Here is a 19,394-nt window from a genome sequence, read left to right on the forward strand (position 1 = left end):
ATCATCGTGCAAGCATCCACACTATCGTCCGCGTTCATTCATTGAGCGGCAAGCCATCAAGATGGACGTGGAGGTCATAGCTACAGCTACAATTAGTTTAATTCCAATTTACAATCATTTTAGCAATATAGTTCAACGAAAAGTTGTGAAAAGAAAATGGAAGAAGAGAAGATGGTGGTGTTTGAGCATTTATCGCAATAGAACAAAGTAATTATTATTATATAATAAATTGTAAATACCTATATGGTAGACTGGGCATGATTGAAAGAACTAATTACCACCAAACTGTTTTTTTTTTACCTAGGAAATTAATTCTGATTTACATTTACGGCCAAAGTAGCTATAGGGTAGACTGGGCACGATTGAAACAACTAATTACCACCAAACTGTTTTTTACCTAGGAAATTAATTCTGATTTACATTTACGGCCATAGCTTTCATAAGAAACACTTCTACTGTACAGTAGTTCATAGTATACATACCCAGTCTCCCCTACCTAAACAATTTAATAGGTGATCCTATTGTCCAGTTATAGGTACCTATCTAGGTATTTACTCGCTAAATAATAAACCATAAGAATGGCCAAAGAATGTCTCAAACACGTGGATTTAACATTATAAATAGGTACCCAAGTTTTGAACAACGTTTTTTGGGCTTTTCAATTTTTCAATCGGTATTTTTGTAAGCAAAAAAGATAATTTATAAGTTAAAAAAAAAATGTCTATGGTTTGGTTTTTGACAGTAAAAATTTTCTTTGGTTTTTGATTGGCATTTGGCGCTCTTTTTCACGCTTCTTTCATCCGCAATCCGCATCGCTCTTTCAATTTACAGAAAATGGCTACCGAGGAATTGGTGACTGAGCAATTTCAGTTTTTAGGAATAGATTTAGCAAAAGAAGTTATTAAAAAGTGTAAGTTCGATAAATTTTTGTTTCAAGCTTTTGTTCAAATAAGTTTGTAAATAAACTACTCGTTACTATTTGTGTATTCTTACTTTTTAAAAGTTTCAAAACGGGATTGATGTTCAAGGTTGTTTTCAATTCAAATTGAAAGTTTTAAAACTTTTAGGTGTAAACTTATGTGAAGAATACGATATTGACGCGGAAGCGTTTATTGAACAATGGATGGCATTTAGTTTGACGCATTTAAATGGCGCTTCACCAACTTTACAAAACTTGGAATTACTCGCAAAGAGGGAATTTTCCAAACAGGCGGCGAGGCCTAACGTAGCACACAATGATAAAGTGTTGCAGAGTACCGAATCCAATATAGCACTTTATGGTCTTAAAAATTCGCAAGATATCCAGTATCCTTTTTATAATTAAATCCTCGTGTAACACAAATTACAAGAATTATTTAAATTTACTTCTACAACTTTTTTTACTTTATGATCGTTTCTTGTTACAAAAGTCAAAATATAAACTTAACATTATCCTTAAGAGGTAGACCAGAAAATGCTGTGCTGTCCAACTATATTACTGGATCACCCAAGGTAAAGACTTAGTTTTTAGCTGGCGCCTAGTTTTACTTGAATGAATTTTTTGATAACAATAAACATGTTTTGTATATAATAAGTAATAACACCATGTATGATAACTATATTATTTTTATTGTAATAACACCAGAAAAATGGATTCATAGTCACAGGCTTATGATAATATTGTTATTTCGATAAGTCAATATAAACTGGGTATGTTACACATACCAAATTCCACTGATATATGAATTTAATTTCTCTGATAGTCTGTCTTCTAATATTATTATTGTTTTGTAGGGAGATCGCAGACGGCACACTTTTTGTATGATCGAGTCTGCAGCGCATGTAGACTGTATGTGCGCTGCAGACTCAATCACACAAAAAGTGTGCCTTCTGCGATCTCCCTTAATATTAGTGGTAAGAAGGATTTGAAGAATTAGGATGAAGAATTTTGTGGCTGGTGTTTAATGGGTGTAAGTCTAGTATCACAGTTCATATTTGTGACTAGATCTACACTCATTGAATGCTTGTGAACCACCTTTACTTCATGAGTGACATGACACAAAGCTGAAGAACCTAAACATTGTATTGTTTTTTTTTGGGGCATAATATAGTGACTTGATGATATTTGTGGGCGAGTTTGTTTCTGGTTTCATGTCTTATTAAATCATGACTAGATCCATACTCGTCTGCAGCCATCAACTCAATCTTCAAAATTTTCATTCTTTACATGTTACAAACATTATTGAAGACGTAAGTGGACGAAGTCAATTATTAATTTTTTCCTTCATATCTGGCAATACATGTACAATGTCATAAAATCCACATTTTTTATTTGAATTCTATGCAAAAGAAAAGAAAAACCAAAATTTTAAATTGTTAGTTACTTCATCCTCCATATTATATCTTCAATAATTAATTGTAATGGTGCGCTTATACGGGCAACTAAAATTGCTCAACTCCAGTCAATTCTTATCTTTGACATCACAACTACATAAAGCATTTTGCGGCAACAAACAGCAATATTGCGCAATACAATATTGAGTGATGTGGCCATTGAATATTAGAGTGATATGACAATGCGCGATCTTGATAGCGCGGTAGCGTGTCAAGCCAAGTTAAAGTAAAACAGAACTGGCGAGCAGCACCATATGTATGTAATATTATACGAACCATTTGGAGCCACATTTGACCCCCTCATAATTCAAAAACTATTTAACATAAACATGTCAAATTTAGCTCATATAATGAGACTTGCGAGGTAAATATTTGCTCAAAATTTCATAAACACATCTCAAACGGTTATTTAGATAATCACGTCTGAAAATCAACATTTTTATCACTGACTGACCTATAGATCAAAATTCTAACCCACTTCCAGATGACCTAGAAGGCTGAAATGTGAAATCCACCTCGGTAATTGTGTGTAAGCTCAGGGAAAAATAAAAAAAATTAAAAAATCGGCCAAGTGTGAGTTGGACAGAGCGACAGTAGACAAAAATTGTGTTTTTTGTATGGGAGCCTTATTAAATATTTATTTGATTTTAATTTTATTATAAATTATGGAAGTAAAAATATAATTAAACATTTTGTGAAGTTAAATTTAATCTACTTTAAGATCTCACGTTACTTAAATAACAGCAATTGTTATAAAGTAAATAAAATAAAAAAAAAGTAAAGAAATAGACTTTATTATTTTTGTAAATAATGTTATTTGGTTCCTATAAACACATACATATTTCGATTTTCTATAGAACTTGGCACTAATTTAGATCTCCATTCTTTTTACGGCGAAGTCCATAGACAAGCATAATGTTTGTATTGAACTTGGCTCTCTTTTTTACATATTTTATGTTTTTTGTGGGATATAAAATAAATTTCTCCACTAATTGCTCCAGATCGCTCCATTCGTGTCGCCGAGCAAATATTGCCGTAATTATTGCCCGTGTAAGCGCTTCTTAAAAGAACATAATATTATCTTACAAGATGCCAGACATTGCCTAGTTCAGGTATTACAATGAATACTCTTCCAGAGTGGTAAAATGTGTCCCCTTCTCTAACTTCTAAAGTATGATAAGTCTAAAAAAATATATGATGTACATTACTATAAAAATTAAAAACTACCAACCAAAATTGGTTTGAACGAGATCTAGCAAGTATTGATTTACCTATAATACCTACATGAATACTATATGTATATATAATAACGGTATTTATATGGATTCTTGAAGATAATGCTCTTTTCATTATTGTTTATGCAGTTAGATTTTAATTAAGTTTAAGTATAAGAAGAGTATTTTAAAAATTTAAATTGTTTTTTTTTTCTGGTTTTGTTTTGGAAACAACCAAGATTGTGAATTGCTGTTTAATTAAAAAATAAGAAAAAAAATTGTTTATTCTTATATTTCAATTTTTTTTCTTATTAAACTAATACACTATAAAAAGTAAAGTTATTTACAGGAAATTAAGATGGAATCAATGGAAGATCAACAATTACAAAAAGTTAAAAATGAACTTTGCCCAGCGATGTATACCCCCATGTAAGTGCCAAATGATGGATAAACACCATGCTTTGCCTATCTTGTTTACAAATTCAATCATGAACATAATCTAAAATCTTATTTAGGGCCTGTTTCACCACTTCCTGATAAGCTCTCCACCAATTAACTTGACACATCACGTATGGAGAATCTGTCAAAAAAGTTGTGAATAGCCTATTAAGCACTTTATCAAAAAGTGGTGAAACCTTAGGCTTGTATATTATGCATCCGCTCAAATGCGTGGTTTCGCGGCTACATGTGTGTAACAATGATCTAAGATCCCACCATAGAACGACCTTCACCGAGCTGGTTAGTGCATGAAAAGTATTTTATATTCAATTACGTATGTCAATAAATTTATTGCTAGTGGGTTGTCTGAAAAATTTCAGTCTAGAATAAAAAAATTAAAAAAACATTTTTTTTTACATTTCACTGGTTTGGTTAACATACAAATTCCATACCAATTGCAATCGAAATAATCGAAAGTATAAAGCCTGCCCTAAGAATACTTATTCACAAATCAAACGTTAGGTTATCTATTTTTTTCCTGTTACAACTCTTGGGTATAGGCAGGTATAAACAGGTAAATCGATACTAGCACCGGTCTGGTTAGCATTAACCAGACCGGTGCTAGTATTCTACGGCGAAGGTTCTCAACGTGGGCGCTAACGCCCCCCCGTTTGAGACTTTCGGGGGGGCAGTAGAAGACTTAGAGAAAATTAGGGGGCATTGAGATGGCGCAGATGGAACGTGGGTAGATTGAAGCCCGTAGAATCTACGGGCTTCATACTTTCGATTGGTATGGAATTTGTCTATAATTACCGATTCAATGCGGCGCACAGTGGTCTGAAATCGCTAAATAGTGGACATTCGTAAAAAAGTTCGATTTTGGTGTGGAAAAAAATACCATTCGATAGATTTTAAGAGGAGTAATAATAAATCCTTAATAAGTTTTTTATAAAAATGTATATTTTGGCTGAAAAAAAATAATTACGAAAATGTTGTATGGGAAAGAATCTATAAATAGATTTTTTGCAAAAACTACTAGGTCCCGGACGGACAGACCGAAACTATAAGGATTCTTTGTTGAGATAAATTTAAAGCAGCTTGTTAAGTTTTTTTGGTAATACATAATGTTAGTAGTGTTTTGAACTCATGTAGGTTCAGTTTCTTCATTCGTTTTTCAGACCAACACAATTTTACAAAACGTGGTAATTACTTGATCTGCGAAACTGAAAATGTTAGTTCCGAATCTCAGACCATGTTTACGGAAGAACCTTTGCCAAAGAAAACCAAGTTGTCAACTCATACATCATACATTTTGACACGTCAGAATACTGAAAGTCCGGGGTCCACAACAAAATGTACAAACAGAGCGTTCCCGGTTCCGTCGGGCGTCCAAATTTTTCTGATCAGAAATTTCGGATCATGTACGGCAGGGCTAAAAAAGGGATAGCCCCTAGTTTTTTTTTATTCACAGAATATTCAGAAACGAAGCCTATAGGATTGTTTTACGTGGAAAATTAAGACTGTTTTTTTCGGAGTAGAACCTTCTAAAGTTTATTTGAGGGAGATAAATCGTTTCCTAAAAGACACGGCTCACGTGTCATGCGCCACACGCTAAAAACTAATATGACACGGCTGCCGTGTAATCCGCAATAAATGCATTCATAAAAAAGGTTGACGGCCCCTACTTTTTTTCAATTCACAGAATATTCAGAAACGAAGCTTATAGGAATGTTCGTGGAAAATTAAGACGGTTTTGTTCGGAGTAGAACCTTCTAAAGTGTAATTTGAGGGAGATACAATCGTTTTTAGGGTTCCGTAGCCAAATGGCAAAAAACGGAACCCTTATAGATCTGTCTGTCTGTCTGTCTGTCCGTCCGTCCGTATGTCACAGGCACTTTTCTCCGAAACTATAAGAGCTATACTATTGAAACTTGGTAAGTAGATGTAGTCTCTGAACCGCTTTAAGATTTTGATACAAAAACGGAAAAATTATTAAAAATTTTAGGGGTCCCCATAGGTACAACTGAAACAAAAAAAATTTTTTTTTCATCTAACCTATCTATATAGATAGGTTAGATGAAAAAAAAATTTTTTTTGTTTCAGTTCAAACCTCAATATGATTTTTGATGACCTATCCATATGGATAGGTCATCAAAAATCATATTGAGGTTTCCAATATCATTTTTTTCTAACCTAAATAGTTTGCGAGAGAGACTCTTCCAAAGTGGTAAAATGTGTCCCCCCCCTCTAACTTCTAAAGTAGTAAGATAAGTCGCCCGTGATAAGTCTAAAAATAATATATGATGTACATTACTACAAAATCTACCAACGAAAATTGGTTCGAACGAGATTTAGCCAGTAGTTTTTTTTATACGTCATAAACGGTAAACCTTAATTTAACTTTCATTAAATCAACTGAAATATGAAAATTATTATTTTTTAACAAAAAATTCAAACCGACTTCCAAGGTAAAAACAAAAGTAATATTCTTAAACATAATCTAAAAAGAATCAAATAATTCCAGGGATTCTGAATGGATCCTTCATTATCATCGATCGACACTAAAACTAAAGAAGATGGCCATGGTCTTCTGCCAAAATCTGTGGTCGAGGACCCACTTGCAGACGGGTTTATACAGGGGTCTTGCAGTCCTGTTTGGTCGGAATAAATAGGCGCCCAGGGTAAACAGCTGCTCAGAAGCCCGCAGCATGCTTTAGCGCTGCGGATACTACGCTGCTATCGAACCGTTAGCTGGCGAAGCGGCGTTGGTGCTGACAGGGTCCCCTCCGTGGGACCTAGAGGCTCGAGTGTTGTCGGAGGGTGTATTAACACACAGTCGAGTTTAAAAAGCGAGGAGAGCGGGTGATACCAGAGCTGGTAACCTGATGGCGTCACCAAATATAGAGTCCCCAACTACCAGCCGCCGAACTGTGAAAGCGATCCGGTTGAAACTGCAACAGTGGATGGCACATTCAAGGGGCGCCCTTACCTTCGGTCATTACCTGGACCATATGGACAGGAGGAAACCATCACCTAGGTGCCACCACAGCCTGAGAAAGATGATACGGCATACGCTCATTGAACGCTCTGCTTGGGCTGAGCAACGGGCTGAGTTTTGCGTCGTCCTTGGCCAATCCAAGGACGGCGCAAAACTCAGCCCGTAGCTCATCGGAAGCACTTACTATTTATTGGGAGGCAGTAGCTTGTACCTTCTGCGAAACTTTTATGTGGCAAACGGAGGCTGCATAAAGAGAGCGGGAAGCAAATTAATGCGCAGATCCCATGAGGAGGCACGGAGGGCGTAGGCTGCACGGCGCCCATTGCGTCCGCTGCAAGGTACATAATATTTTGCTTGTGCTCTTGTGGTTTAGCAGCGAAAACGCGCGGTCGAATATAAATCCAGTCTGACGTAAACCACGCGGCTCTCATTTTGGCGCCTATCTTGACGAAATATAAAATTTCATTTAAAAGTTGAAAAATAAAGTTTATATAATTTATATTGCAAAAGCCGAGCCACTCGTGGCGTGCCTTGCTTTGCTGTAATATGACAAATAAAGAAGAGCTCAAGATGCTACACAAAATGTATGCAAACTGGAGTTCTTTTTACGTTTGTCATTCGCGGCCGTCGGCGGCCGGCCAACGCAGACGCGCGCCGAGTGGAGCTCCCTTGCAATGGGCATTGACCAAAAAAAATCAGATGTACTTTTTATATTTTTTTTCGTTAAAATAGGGTATTTTAAGAATATAAATTAAATAATTTTGAAATTCATTGGCTACTTTTTTCTCAATAAATTTTTAAAGTTTCGCTTTGACGTCATCATCGGCGGCCAATAATTATTGACCTCTGCAGTATGTTTTTTCCTTTCAATCTTATTTATAATGGCTGGTTCTTCAAATGCAAGTTCTCATTATGTGAAAGCTGATACGAGAAGCTTACCAAAAGTTCGAAACGTAATGTTGGTCGAATTTATTGCTAATTTAACGCCATTGAAGGTCAAACAAAGGTTAAACATATTTGTTCAAAAATATAAGTAACTAATGGGTATTTTTTTCGTTTATATACAGAAAAACGATCACTGACCTTATTCCTCGAAATGTTTTTGTAATGAGCAAAATTAAAAAAAAATGGACAATCTCGGCGCCCCTAGGACCACGGCGCTCGTGTGCAACGCACACCCTGCACCTGGGAAAGACGCCCCTGACACTTATGGTTCTATCTTTTATAGTTTCAGCAGCGTACGCAAAATAAGTAACTTTTCTGGTTGATTTTACGCCTGGCGTCCGAAAAACCCAAATATCTTACGAAACCCAATTTTTTCCAAAATAAAATTTAGCCTATGTTCAGCAGAAATAATGTAGAATCCATTGGCTTTTGCTTGGAGTAGTTTAAATAAAGCCAAAATCCTCGAACTTGTATCTATAAGGATTCAAAAGTTCTGTTGGGTACCTTCGGAACCAGGGTACATCCTGGTGCAAAATCTTACTTTTTGGTAGTATATGCCTGAAACACTTCAGAAAAAATCGAAATCACTATATGTTTCCATATAAATTTTGAGGAGTTCCCTCGATTACTCATGGATCCCATCATCAGGTCACCACTTTTATGAACATGGTACCAAATTCGAGTCAAACCCTATACAACACAAAAATAATTTTGTAAATCGGACCACAAACGGCTGAGTAATCGTTGAACTAACATAAAAAAAAATACATAAGCCGAACGTATTACCTCCTCCTTTTTGGAAGTCGGTCAATAAATCAAAAACCTTTTTAATTTCATAAAAATATACCTTATTGCTGCTGCCTGCTACGGAACCCTTCATGGACGAGTCCAACTCGCACTTGGCCAGGTTTTTTAAATGACACGGCTCATGTGACATACGCCACACGTTAAAAACCATAAAGTTAATATACCTAGCGGAATAGAGCAACAACCTCGTGCTGTCAAACGAAACCGAAATTGGTTTCATCTGTGTGTATAAATATGTGTACAGTGTACGTATACACTTACACAACATGATTTCTATGAGATTAAATTGTCAACGTGCGGCACGTGCCGACTGGACGTCGAAAAAAAGAGTGGTGCTGTCATGTATCACATGTCTCTTTTTACCACGCGGTGTTACTGATAGTGACATCTCTCTTGCTCAGGCCTTTGTTTCTCTATTCCGCTAGGTATATTAACTTTATGTTAAAAACATAATATATGACACGTCGGTCCAAACCAAAAAAATGTAAAAAAATATATTTTTTTGTTTTTTTTTTTATTATTTTTTTAATTCCGGATTGATATTTTTAGGCAACCCTCTTGCAATAAAGAAGGAGGGGAACTTCGTACCCACCAATGTAGCACGTTGAGACATATACCAAATTAAAGGGCTTGAAAAATTGAACATTTTATTGAATGACGAAAAATCTCTAAACCATGGGAGAAAAAAGTTAACGAGGGTAGAAGGTAAGAAAAAATCACAAAAAAACAACCTGTATTATTGCATCAATTTATAGTGTTGCTGGTAAGGAATCATTTCTAGAAAGTAATCGTATATGACAAACTTGAGGAAAGTGGTGTTTTTTAGTATATTCTTTCATATTTTAAAGAAATGTATGAGAAAACAATAATTAACCTTAAAATCTAACCTTTCCTGGATTTTATCGTATATAATCATTTTGGAGAAATGTTTTATAATTAGCAATACTAGCGAATGGCGCAATAATACGGGTGTTTTATTTTTTTTCGAAAATGAACAAATAACATTCTGTATTATTGAATTAATTTGTAGTGTTGCTAGTAAGGAATAATCTCTCAAAAGTAATTGTATATGGCAAACTCAAGGAAAGTGTTGTATTTCAATATATTGCTTCATATTTCAAAGAAATGTATGAGAAAACAATAAAATGCTGAATTTCGAACCTTTGCCTGATTTTTTCGTTAATTATCACTTTGGAGAAATTGTTTATAATTAGCAATACTATCGCATGGTGCAATAATAAAGGGTGTTTTTTTAGGAAAAAATAAAACATCCTGTATTATTGCACCATTCGCTAGTATCTAATATATATAATATACGGTATAAAATCCAGGAAAGGTTAGATTTTAAGGTTTTATTGTTTTCCCATACATTTCTTTAAAATATGAAAGATTTTACTAAAATATAACACTTTCTTTATTTACTATTTTATGTCATACAAGAAAATGTACAACTTTTCAAGCCCTTTCATTTGATATATGTCTCAACGTGCTACAGCTTGGGTACGGGTCCCATACAAAAATGCCCCTTCTTCTTTATTGACATGTACAATTGTACACGTATTTATTAAATATAAAATGCTTTTCATCCACTTAACCAGCTCGGTGAAGGTCGTTCTATGGTGGGATCCTATGACCTATACATATTTTGCTTGTTATCTCACATTATCAGTCGCAGTTTTTATAGAAAACGGAATGTGACAAAATTTTTGACAGGGGCTCAATGATACTATATTAAATATTATCTTATTATAATATATTGTCTTCGTCTTATACATATTATGTTGGAAAAGCCATTCAGCAGACTGACACTCACATGGATTAGCATAATTATTATATCTTATTATATTTTTAGCCTTGATAATTTGGCTGTAGCGATATCGGTTTTTCTCAGCAATGACTAAAGCTAAGAAATTAAAGTTCATTGTTAGTATTTATCATGTCTTTGTCTTTGAATTACCCATAGCATGACACGATTGGTCAACTTTTATAACACAGAATAATCAATCAAAAAGACCTCTGTAAAAAAGGGATTCCTATTTTGCCAACAGAGGAGAGTGATTTAAGCTTCCAAAATTTGTACATAAATTGGTTCAAGCATACACTTATAATATGAAATGTATACATTTACTTATCTAAAACATATCCAACACGTTTTTTTTACTTGAAGCGGCGCGGCGTCACCTAATAAGACTGATTTCGAACTGTAACTCTTGTCTTGACTATGATTTAGTTGAGTTTCTTATGCAATAAAATGGAATTATGAGACTTCTATTCTCGCGCTGCCCACAGTTCCCTGCCCAACAGGGCTGAATATAAACGATATTTAACGTTTAAATTTAATATTATATTGTTGGCTCCATTATTATTGACTACTATGGATGATGATTAGGACAAAGTAGAAACTCAAATTCTAAGTTAAATGCATGAAAAAATGAAAAAGTTTCCCTCTCTCCACAATTAGACCGTAACTATTTCCGTTTTCCTCGAAAAAGTTTGAAACTTAACTTTGTGGGCAAACCTAACATAAATTATATACGGTAGAAGAAAGCCAATTATAAAATCCTCACGGACTCTTTTCTTTCAATTGAGTTTTAAATTAAAAGTATGTGCAACTACTCTTTACCTTTTCCAGCTTTAAATTACTTGTTATTATACTACTTATTGTATTCCAGAGATCACTCAGGAACATTTAACACCAGGACAAACCAACTTACAGTAGTGCACTCATTTGGGGACGACAAGTCACTTAATTTATTAGCACAGCCAAATTCTGTTAGTAATATATTAGATTTAAATATAAAGCAAGTTCCCAATGATGATGGCGAAATATACACTAAGGCCATGTAAGTATACCTAATTAGCAATTATTATTATTATTTATTAGTGCGGCAGTTATTAACACTAACTGCCGCACTCAGAGTGGAACATAAATTACTTAAATTTAAAAATTTGACATAAGCCTCATACATGATCTATGAAACCCTTCATGAAATTGAAGGTTAATCATAATTAAATGTTCGACGATAGTCAATCTATACTAATATTATAAATGCGAAAGTATCTCTGTCTGTCTGTCTCGCTTTCACGCCAAAACTACTGAACTGATTGTAATGAAATTTTATACACAGATAGTCTAAAGCCTGAGAAAGGACATAGGCTACTTTTTAACTGTAAAAAGAGGTCGTAAGGGGGTGAAAATGCAGTTCAAATTAGTTTAGTTGCAAAAATTCATAACAGATGGCGCTAAGATTCGTCTACATCGCGCTATCGCTTGCTCTTACGTGTTTCTATAAGAGGTGGTACCATCTCAAAGGTGGAAAAAAAAATTTTTTTAGTTAATACATGTCTCATTGATATAAAAACAATTATGTGGTAATAAATTAAAGAATTTTTTTTTTGACAATATTACTTGGATTTCTAGTTTTTTGTTCAAGTTAAAAAAATATTATAAACAAAGTATTGAAATTTTTTACTTTAAAAGATTTTTAAACCCCTGGTACCCCCTAAAATGGTAATACCCAAAAACAGCTGTCCAGTGTGCACATAATATTTCATTATTTTAAATTATACTTTATTTATGCCAAAGCTTATTTAGCCCGGCTATAGTCTAAGCGATAAGTTGAGAATGGCGAAATATAGAGATAAGGGTCCTAAAAATACGTGCGATAGCTCATTAGATTCGGGAAGACGTCTAGAAAAATGTATCGGAAGCGTATGCAAAAGTTATAAGCAAATAAGGTTGCAAAAAAAAAGGTATGAGGATTTTTGTTAAAAACTCCGAAACTATTAACATTTAAGAAATTTGAAGAAAAGATTCTTTAAGAGGATGAAATTTCCATAAAAAAACTCCCAACTCCCGGAATTTTATCTCTATTATTTATAATTTTAATTTAACGCTGAAAGTATGCCCCCGCGCGGCATTTTTAGGTAGCGCGCGCGGTTTCAAAACCGAGCACGTCACACAAATTATTTTTTTAAGGTATTAAATATTAATTTAAAAAACTTATGGTGTATTCCGAACACTTCAAAGAATTCGGTCCCGTTGGAAATTTAACTTAAAGTTAATTTTTCAACAAATTAGACAAATGTTAACTAACGAAATTTTTTCGAACTTTCGTCCGCATTGTACATAAAAAAAATGTTCAAATAATTTTTGTAAAAAAAGCTTTAAAATTTGGCATAAAATATAAAGTTTAATTTAAAAAATGAAATATTATGTGCACACTGCACAGCTGTTTTGATTTAAGGGGTACCAGGGTTTTTTTATATTATGCCAAATTTTAAAGCTTATTTAGCCTCCCAATTACACAACTTTACCCATAAACTATTCATCATTGATAGGTTTAAGGTTACGTCACTGCATTGATAAAGTACTGAGTTATTTAATAACGTAGAATAGAAATAACAATCGAAAAAAATCGAAACCTGAATGTAAGATGATACCACTCTTAAAGAAAGCCTTTTGAGCAAGCGTCAGCGCGATATAGGAGACGCACAGTGCCAACTATTATGAATCTTTGGAACCAACTTAATTTGAACAAATTTACGCCTCCTTTTTTCCAGTAAAAAAGTAGCCTATGTCCTTTCTCAGGATTTAGACTATCTGTATACAAAATTTCATTACAATCGGTTCGGTAGTTTTGGCGTGAAAGCGAGACAGATAGACAGACAGAGATACTTTCGCATTTATAATATTAGTATAGATTAGCAATATTAAAAAAATTATAAGTAAAACTTTGTCGCTTAAAGGTCATACAATTAATGTATTCCTTCCCTTTGTCAATCTGCAATCACTATAATCCAAGGAGAAAATATAATTAGGTAGATGATAGGTTCTAGTTATACGTGATAGTTTATTATTGCAGGTTTGGTTTTGAGCTATTACATGAAAAGTCCAGCATTATTGATAACCATATAAGTTATTTGTCACAATGCATTATGAAAAAAATGGGATTTAACGAGCAGCTCAGTTCAGTGCGACACAAGTCACAGGTAAACTCAGAGCGTAGAAAAATATTTTAATAATAGCACTTAAAAATACATCATTACTGTTTATTTTAAGAGTATGATAGATAGTATGGTACATAACTATATTATGTAGGCTAAAAACGAAACCTTTTACTAAGACTTATGTGTCTGTTGTCTTGCTTTTTACTGTGTGTTTCAGGCGCGGTCGCAGCCTGAAGTTTTGGAGGGGGTCACACAAAAAAAATATCGCTTTTATAGGATAACTAGAAATTTCCTTTTATTATTTGGCAAGATTTTGAGATTTTTCAATTTGACCTTAGATTTTGGGGGGGTCATGTCACCTGTGACGCCCCCCCCCTTCGGACCGCGCCTGGTTTGTTTTGGAACTCTTTGTGCATGTGTCTGAATTGCATTTAGTCAGTTTTTAATAACTTCATCGACAATTTTTACGGTTACTATATTGGTATACCATTTTATGTGTTATGAATAATAATTATTATGATACACTTGTAGTTTGTGCGTTCTAAGATGATATGGGTGACAGTTTTCATGTTCCTTGCTACGGGTTTTTTTTTACAAAAAAACAAAATAAATCAAAATGTAATAAATTATATTCCATCTACAAAAACAAATGTTTCATCTAATTGTAAATGAATAAAAATATTAATAAGTTAGCATTTAGCATCTTTTCAAGATGCTAAATGCTAACTTATTAATAAAAATTATAAATATTAACTGTGAAAAAGGAGTATAAAATGATTATTACGAAAACATTTGAAAAATGTCATATGCATGAAACAGAACTTATGTCAATAGAGATTGACTCTTTTGAATCGAAATCAAATCGATAAAAAAGGGCGGCCATCTTAAATCGCCGGCACCACTGAAATTTCAGTACGAAATCGATAATTTCGATTGCAATTCCTTTACGAAGTGATTCGATATTTTTAAACTATCGATTAATTTTTGTTAGGTAACTTCCCTACTATTGTCAATTATAATGTGTCACGCATATCATCATAAAACGCACAAACTATAGGTTTGTACATTTTGTTTTCAGCAATGATATTCTATGTTACTAATTGGTTTTCAGACAGAAATCTTGGTGGCTGGGCGGATCGATTGTGACGCTGATGCGAGGCTAAACCCAAAGAGTGTAATTCTGCAGGGAACATGGGAGGAGTCACTCAGCCAATCGGTTCCTGTTGATTTAGATAGGTAAACATGTTAAATACACGTTTGATTCACCTATGCAGTACTTATGTCTTAAAATGAGATATGATCATATACCTATACAATGTTTTGTCTTTTTCTGTCAAACAACTTTTCTAACTTACCAAGACCAGACATACAAACAAAACTACACAAAGTGATATTTGTTAGTAAAGGGGTAATTATCTATTATAGTGGCTTTATTTCCTCATTTAATTTATATTCATGAATGTTTCAAATATTTTATCTTGATTTCTTAGTCTGAAGCAATACTCATTGTTCCCCGGGCAAGTAGTAGTGCTGCGAGGCGTTAACCCCCGCGGGGACAAGTTTATCCCTAACGAGGTCTACGCAGACGCTTCTCGGCCCATTCCAGACCCGAAAGTCGACATGATGAATGTCTTGAATGGTAAATGATTGCCTAAACATGATATAAATATTATTTGAGTATTATATTACCTCGCAATTTAATAGTAGTTGTGTTTTAGGTACATTGTCGCTGGTGATTTCGTCTGGTCCCTATACCACGAGTAATAATTTGGCATATGCCCCTCTTAAGGATCTAATAACATACATAAATGACTATAAACCGCATGTTGTTTTAATGACTGGTCCTTTTCTGGACTGTGAGCACACTAAAGTGAAGGACAACACTATGGCTGAAACCTTCAAATCATTTTTTGACAAACTTCTAGATAGTCTTGCTGAAATAAGTACTAGCAGGTAAATGTTCACCAAGCAAAGCATCACTCATTTTGCACACATCTCAATAAGTCATTGAGTTGTACTATTGCTTTAAAATATCTTCTTTTAAATTTCAGCCCTCTTACTAAAATATACATTGTATCCAGCTGCAAAGACGCATTTCATGTGAATATTTATCCAACACCACCTTACAGCAGTAAAAAAAAGCATCCAAACATACATTTCTTACCAGATCCAGCTAATTTAAATATTAATGGAGTAACTATAAGTATAACAAGCATAGATATGCTTATGAATATTAGTCAAGAAGAAATATCATTGTAAGTATTGATTAAAAAAATACCTTCTAGCCTTCAATAATAATTATTTTTTAGCATTTTCTAATTTCTACTAGCCAAGTAAAAAGTGAAAAAAGTAATATTGCTCTTAAAATACGTTTTTTTTATTCATCAAGTGAAGATTGAGAGTTGAGACTCAAATGAAAAAAAAACAAAATATAATATATGTACGCTCATTTTGGGTAACTTTGAATTGCTGTTTAACTTTGAACAAATAATTATTTCACTTTCAGAGGCATGGGCGGCGACAAGTTATCACGGCTGGCGAGTCACGTGATCCGTCAGGCAGGGTGGAGCGCGCGGGGAGCGGACGCAGGGCTGTGGGCGGCGCACGCGCAGCTGCCGCATACACCGCACGTCCTAGTGCTGCCGTCTAACTTCAGATACTTCATCAAGGTATAGAGTTGGACATAATATATTTTTAGATTCAGATGTAGCTAAACGAACTATTGCAAAGCCGCATAATTATTATTATGATGTTAGTAACTTCAGATACTTCATCAAGGTATAGAGTTGGACATAATATATTTTTAGATTCAGATGTAGCTAAACGAACTATTGCAAAGCCGCATAATTATTATTATGATGTTAGTAACTAGCTGAAACTGACCATAATAACGTAATTTGAAAAAACCGGCCAAGTGCGTGTCGGGCCATGCGCAATATCTAGGGTTCCGTAGTACTGCTAGTTTTAGATAATTTTTGTATAGTTAATGACATGATAATGAATGTATATTTATTTATTATTACACGTCATAATGTACCATCGAGGAAATTGATTCCTAGGCAGTTGACGGACCTACGTCATGTGGTCGACTTATGTCAATTCAATATTAGCTGTGATTGGTCGGATGGATTTGACTTAACGCGACTTATTGAGTAATAGTTGATCAACTAAAAAAAATGTATTCGGCGAAGTATAAAGGAACTTTTCGTTCAAATTCCTTGAATAGTAACTGAGATGATGTTGTTAGTATTGTAAAACACGTTATTTAAATGTACGTTCATTATTACATACACAATTTTTCCAAAACTAGTGGCACTATGGAACCCTATATAGTATATTGCGTGTGGCCCGACACGCACTTGGCTGGTTTTTACCTTTACGTAATTATACCCCTGAAGAACCGCCATATTGGTACAAATGACCAAGAATTTGGTGTCACCATCTCCCGACCTTATAGTCTCTGAGAAAAACCGCAGACAGACAAACGGACCGACAGACAGACGGACGGACAGACCGAAACTATAACGGTTCCTTGTTGACTACGGAACCCTAAAAAGGTCGCATCCTTTCGATCAATTTTGCCTTAGAGCGCTTACAGACGACGAATGGCACTTGTCGGCGGCAGTCGTCAACAGTTTATCACGCTTGCAGTTGTGACGTACCGCGTAAAGGTAAGCGTCCACAGGTCGGTATCGTAAGCAACGGACGTCTCGCATCAAACGGATATATTTTTTTACAGTACGTCCACTGTATTATATTTAAATTAGTCCAAACAAAGTTCCTTAGAAGTCAAAATTTCTGCTTTCGACTTTTCCATCCACACCCCTTTTTTGAGCATTAATTTACTAGGCTAGTCGGTAATCCTTACGCTGCCGATTCAGCGCACGTACTGTGAAAAAATTATTCGTTTGATGCGAGACGTCCGTTGCGTACGATACCCACCTGTGGACGCCTACCTTTAGGGCCGATTCACACCGGAATGGCAGCGGCGCGTAGAGCACTTTTAGTGTGAAATAATTTTAAACTTTATTCACATACTTATAACTACTAGTATCGCTTGAATACTTCAAAAAGGGCTCGAGGCGCCGCGCGTCCCGCGGCGGAAAATGTTCGCGGCTGCCTGCGTCCGCGCGCGTCGCCGCGAGGTGCCGCGAGCACTTTCCGCCGACGGACGCGTGACGCTCTGGAGGTAGCGCGCGGCCACGAGCGTCCATAAGCGGCCGCCCGCGGCGACGCGAGCCGCCTCTGCCGGCCTCGCCGCGCCTCTGCCGGCCTCTGCCATTCCGGTGTGAATCGGCCCTTAGGCGACCTACGTCACAACTGGGTGCCTACCACCAGCTCTTCTAAGCGAACCGTTTGACAGATAAGCAATATTACTTTAACGTCAAGCTAGCGATCTTAAAAAAAACTTGATATTTCACAGCGAATTTAACAATGTTTTGCATGTTTTACTGTTTTAATGTAAAATCATATGTATTTAAAAAGTGAGTATGGTAATGTTATTGTAATCTTACAAAAAAATGTTCTGGAAACAATAGTTTTAGGAAAGGTCGTGGTAGGCCCCCTGCAAGCGTCATAAATTGTCAAGCGACTGCCGCCGACACGTGCCGCCGAAATGTGCCGTTCGTCTGTTATAAGAAGCCTTAGTTTTAAAGCAGAATCAAATAATTGTCGTAACGCGTCCTGTTTTTGTATACAGCAATGTTTCCTAATCTTTCGGACCGCTTTAATAAAATAAACAGCAAAAAATCGGATTATTTATGGTCCAGATATGACACCGCGGACGTATACAGGGTGCAATCAAACCTTGCTGCCAAATTTTTCCAGGGCTTAGGTAACATTAGGAGAGTCCATTTAACAAAAAAAAATTGTGTTATTTTTTTATGACGTCATATTTCATCCCATTTAAAATCGTTGCAGAACGGTCACTCGCGGCGGTGGGTAAGAGCGGGGGTGACGGGGGCACGTCACGCGCGGGCGACGCGTAGTGTCCATTAATTGTAGTGTTTTTTAGGATAACTTTCGGAAGCAATTTCTCAACATTTTAGTAGTGAGTGATTATAAAAGAAAAAAATACTTTTTATTTTTAACAAGGATCAATAGACATATTGAAATTTGGCAGGAAGGTTTAATTGCATTCTGTATATTCGCAGTCCCCGGACCACAGATTGGGAAACATTGGTCTACAGCTTTGCGCGCGTCGATGCGCTTATAAAATTTCTATACATGTTGCAGAATGTTGAAGGCTGCGTGGTAGTTAATCCGGAGCATCTGACAAAAGGCACTGGAGGTGGCACTTTCGCCCGAATGCTTGTATCCAATAATGGTAATCCTACGATTGATATCGCTGCTCAAATTGTTCGTATTTAATTAAGACAAAGCAACAAATCACGATTCTCATCAATCAGAAGTCAGAACTCAGAATCTCCCCATACAAAATAATTAAAATTTTAAACATAAATTGAGAAATTCCACATGATAAGACAGTATTACATATTTTCACAATAAAATAAGAAATGTTGACTTGCGCTTTTATATCTTATTTTTTCCCTTTTAGTTTGCTTTTTAACTTACACGTTCACACTTAATAATAAAAATGTATTATTAAGTGTGATATACTCTACCTCTTTAATGATTATGTCAGGCTATGCAGGTCAATAATAATGAAC

The 19,394-nt window shown here is 35.2% G+C and overlaps 1 protein-coding gene across 4 annotated transcripts; it reads left to right on the plus strand.

The window, feature by feature from the left end:
- Nucleotides 1-780: 780 nt before the first annotated feature.
- On the plus strand, nt 781-19,248 carry LOC121725976 (DNA polymerase alpha subunit B). Of its 4 annotated transcripts, none has more exons than XM_042113186.1 (12): nt 781-910; nt 1,068-1,305; nt 1,440-1,491; nt 3,937-4,016; nt 11,448-11,618; nt 13,641-13,767; nt 14,837-14,961; nt 15,216-15,364; nt 15,444-15,678; nt 15,777-15,980; nt 16,232-16,394; nt 18,961-19,248. In XM_042113186.1, the coding sequence occupies exons 1-12, from the start codon at nt 835-837 to the stop codon at nt 19,093-19,095; spliced, it is 1,755 nt and encodes a 584-aa protein (XP_041969120.1). In that variant the 5' UTR covers nt 781-834; the 3' UTR covers nt 19,096-19,248. The 4 variants fall into 4 exon arrangements, with proteins under 4 accessions (XP_041969120.1, XP_041969121.1, XP_041969122.1 ...); XM_042113187.1 differs by having other exon boundaries at nt 1,446-1,491; XM_042113188.1 differs by lacking the exon at nt 781-910 and having other exon boundaries at nt 1,140-1,305; nt 3,927-4,016.
- Nucleotides 19,249-19,394: the final 146 nt, after the last annotated feature.

This window comes from Aricia agestis, chromosome 4, assembly GCF_905147365.1.
Source record: "Aricia agestis chromosome 4, ilAriAges1.1, whole genome shotgun sequence".
In the NCBI taxonomy this organism is placed as follows: Eukaryota; Metazoa; Arthropoda; class Insecta; order Lepidoptera; family Lycaenidae; genus Aricia; species Aricia agestis.